We start from the raw sequence: 3644 nt of genomic DNA on the forward strand, positions 1-3644 counted from the left end.
GATCCACTTCGCATCTGCCATCCACCCACCATGTCCGCGATGAACATTGACCGTCCGCTTGACGAGATCGTGAAGGAGTCTGTCGCCGCGCGTAAGGCTGCCAGACAGGCGAAGCGCAAAGAGATAGCCCAGACCAAGAAAACAAAAGGCACAGACTCTGCAGCCGTGCAGAAAGCCAGTCCAGTCCTTGCCCAGAAGCTTGGCGTCGCCAAAAAGGAAGGTTCTATTTCTAAAAAGCAGCGCCGTCGCGAGCGTAGGGCCGCCGCTGCTACTGCCGCTGCGTCCGGTGCGGATGAGGAGAATCGCCGCACCAATGGAAACACCAACAACGCTCGCCCGAATGGTAATGCGCCGCGCCCACAGTCTAGGAATGACAAACCCTTTAGGAACGACAAAGCGCCCCGCTCATCACAGCACCAGGGCGGCGTTGCTAACCGCTTGTCGACGAAGGCGTCAGGCCAAGCTGCTCGTCGAGCCACGCCAAAGGGAGTCAAGATTCGAGTTTCAAACTTGCATCCTGGTGTCACTGAGACAGACATTGGTGAGCTTTTTGAGACGGTCGGTCCTATCAAGAAAGCTCACCTCAAGACTTTCGCCAATGGCCATTCGGCTTGCGAGGCTGAGGTTATTTTCGAGCGCATGGCAGACGCTCTTGAGGCCATTAACCGCTACAACCAGGTTCCTCTAGACAACCATCCTTTGCACATCACACTCGCAACTGATTCCATCGCCTCCACGGCTGGTCATGAACCCATCCATAACAGGGTAGGCAAACCTCGTGCGAGGAATCATAACCCTCGGAACAGCGAATACGCGGATGAGCCGGATTCACCGAACAGTGCAAATGTTTACAGCGAACAGCGTAGTGGTTCTCCGGATAATGACCGCGACCGCCAAGGAGGTGGTCGGGGTCGCCAGAACCGCAGGCGCTTTAATAAGAGGTATCAGAACAGGGGTCCGAATGGCAATGGGAATGGCAACCGCAACGGTGCCGACCGTGGTGACCATGGCGAGCGCGATTCGTATGACTAGGAACTCATGTGCATAATGAGTGAGTTACGCACTTTGCCGTTGTGCGGTCGCCGTCGTCGTCCTTGCTGCCGTGAGAAGGCAGCTTTTGTCTGTTGGATATCTCTTGTCGTTGTGTGGCCTCTCATGTTGCGTTGAGATCAACGCGATGTTGGGGTTGGCCGGATCAGGCCCGCGTTGTTACTCTTTGCACCGCGTTGGTTGCTGCATTAAATTTCGAAGGAGTCCTGCATGCTTCTTGAAGCATAGCCTTCTTCACTCTTGGTTTTATATGTTTCGCAAGACAAGGCTTTGGACACTTCTCAACTGCATCGCTTTGCTTTCGTGGGTATGGTTCTGATCTTGCGATCACAAACTTTCGACATCCCCACGAGTGTACGTTCGCCTATTTATCGATCCTGGTTCAGTAATTGCTATCGACAAGCACGGATAGTGGAGGTATTGCCACGGCCTTTGAGGGTTTGCGAAACTAGGCGAGGAGGTGTTTGGCAGTCCCACGGCCTCCCTCTTAATCCATGATTAGAGCGCATTTCGATAGGCATATCCTTTCCTCATATCCGGAGTAGTTGTACCGTAACTCTCCACCACCGCCTCCTCCTCTCCATCACTCGATTGCCTTCACCATAAGTGCAAACTATGAGCACTATGGACACAGACTTGCGAATGTCTTTCACTTGCTCAACTTTCGCCATTGCAGCACACTCGCACATACTGCCGTTTTGTATCGCCTCTGACTCATGAGGTCCCCTCGCCCTGCTCCGCACGAATTCGATGAGGGTTGGTGCTAATTTCAGTTTCACTCACTTTTCACAACAACGCATGTGCGTTCGTGCCACACGAATCCCTCCACGGTTTGAGCTGTCCTGCGTGCGAATAGCTCCCTGTTCTGTCATCTTCTTTCACTCTTCTCGCCAAAACTCAGTGAGACATTTACAAAATGATAAGCGTTCCTCATGGGACGAGGAGCACGCTCACTATACATTACTTATTACTTCCATTTTGGTAGCACCCAACATGAACTGATGCGATACTCGGAAGATAAAGATAGATAATAGGAAGGGGGGGGGGGGGGGGGGGGGGGGGGGCCAACCAACCCCCCCCCCTTAAGGAAAAACCCCCCCCGGGGCCAACTGGCCATGCCTGTGAATTCCGTTTGGATTTCGGTGTTAACACAGGAGTCGATGCATCTTGTGGACTCATGAAGCGGACGTCTCTAATTAGTGTAACCGCCCGAGCCAGATGTATGCTATGGCGTTTCAGTCTTGGTGGAGACTTTCGTTCGTCCGATCCATGATGATTGCGCCCACATGGAAAACCTGAACATCTTCCCACTCTTCAATGGTCTCACACATCAAGCAGCAATCGCGGTACACATGTTTGCACACTCGCGCGATATGTGGTGAAATCGGAGGGTCATCCTAAGTCTAGTGCATTCACCAAAAACGTGTATATTTCGTCTGGTTTGAGATCAAAAATGTAGTTGCTCGGTACCGCGACTATGCTCCAAGCCTCTTGCTTAACTTGTGCCTCCAGTTCTCCACGTCCCCAATGCTGACGGAAGTGATACATCCGAAGATGGGTCTTATCAACATTCCCATGATTGACGCCGTGTAGAATCGTACTGAAACCAAAAATAAATGATAGCCCCTTGACTAACGTCCCGGGAAAGTCTGGAACGCCTTCAGGCGTTTTATACAGGCCAACAACTTCCTCTGATAGTGAGTCGCCGCCAATTCGCAATGGCACACTCACCAGCTCGAGAGGAGGTACGGGAAGCTCCGAGTGACACAAGCAAGTCAAGTTGATGCCAATCGTTCCATGGCCCTCGTCGTAGCCTATCACCAAGACAACGGCATTCTGCAAGTGTCGGAGTTCGCAAGATTTTGTGTTCGGATTGGCAACCAAGAGTGTGCCTGGCTCAAGCTCCGGCAAAAAGTGAATGCAGTCGCGTGTGAGAGGTGCATGTTGATTCTGCATGGCAATGAGGCTCTCACTGAGGGCTGACCACTCAGAAAACGAGGTGGAGGGATTTGGGCTTGGCAGTGCATTGCCGCCCTCGCGAGAGAAAGGCGAATTATGCGTGGAGTCGGGCAGGATGGGGGCCTGGACTTCGGAAACGCCTGCCACATATCCCATGTCAACAACTTCCACAAGCTGTCAGCAAGCACAAGTTGTGTGCCTCAAATTGTCCTGCATCGGCGGGCGGCTCTAGTCTGACTAAAGATGGGGAATGGTGAAGTCGCGCGAGTAGTATGGCCTTTGGAGCGGGATTGTTTTTGGAGAGGATAACTAGTTGTTAGACACTGAATAATGAGTTGTGAGCTGGCTCTCACCAAAACCTGGCGATTGCATGTGTCGTTTCCGCCCAGGCTAGAAATATATGAGAATTTTTGACGTTTGTTATTGTTGACATCGCGTAGTGTTGACGACACGTCACCATGCGAAAGTCCTTGGGAAAGGCAGCAGCATCCGTAAGAGCATGCTCTAAGAGCATCCCCACCGGTACGCAATCAAATCATGAAATAACAACACTAACCAATTGGATGTCCATGACTACAGTACAATACAGTGCGTCCGCGATAATTGCATAGGATTGGTGGACGCGTCTGGTATGC

At 51.9% G+C, this 3644-nt stretch overlaps 2 protein-coding genes across 2 annotated transcripts; one reads left to right on the forward strand and one right to left on the reverse strand.

Moving 5' to 3' along the window:
• The first annotated feature begins 39 nt into the window (after nucleotides 1-39).
• CHC_T00010137001 (similar to Aly, THO complex subunit, putative) lies at nucleotides 40-1032 on the forward strand. Its single transcript, XM_005714335.1, has one exon. It carries the CDS (start codon nucleotides 40-42, stop codon nucleotides 1030-1032), a length of 993 nt encoding a protein of 330 aa, XP_005714392.1.
• A 1410-nt stretch (nucleotides 1033-2442) lies between these two features.
• On the reverse strand, nucleotides 2443-3165 carry CHC_T00003161001 (hypothetical protein). Its single transcript, XM_005714336.1, has one exon. It carries the CDS (start codon nucleotides 3163-3165, stop codon nucleotides 2443-2445), a length of 723 nt encoding a protein of 240 aa, XP_005714393.1.
• Between the last annotated feature and the right edge of the window lie 479 nt (nucleotides 3166-3644).

The sequence above is a fragment of the Chondrus crispus genome, genomic scaffold, assembly GCF_000350225.1.
Source record: "Chondrus crispus Stackhouse genomic scaffold, scaffold_176, whole genome shotgun sequence".
NCBI lineage: Eukaryota > Rhodophyta > Florideophyceae > Gigartinales > Gigartinaceae > Chondrus > Chondrus crispus.

Coding starts and splice junctions, on each gene's coding strand:
- CHC_T00003161001 (XM_005714336.1), bottom strand. CDS start 3,165: ATGGGATATGTGGCAGGCGTTTCCGAAGTCCAGGCCCCCATCCTGCCC.
- CHC_T00010137001 (XM_005714335.1), top strand. CDS start 40: ATGAACATTGACCGTCCGCTTGACGAGATCGTGAAGGAGTCTGTCGCC.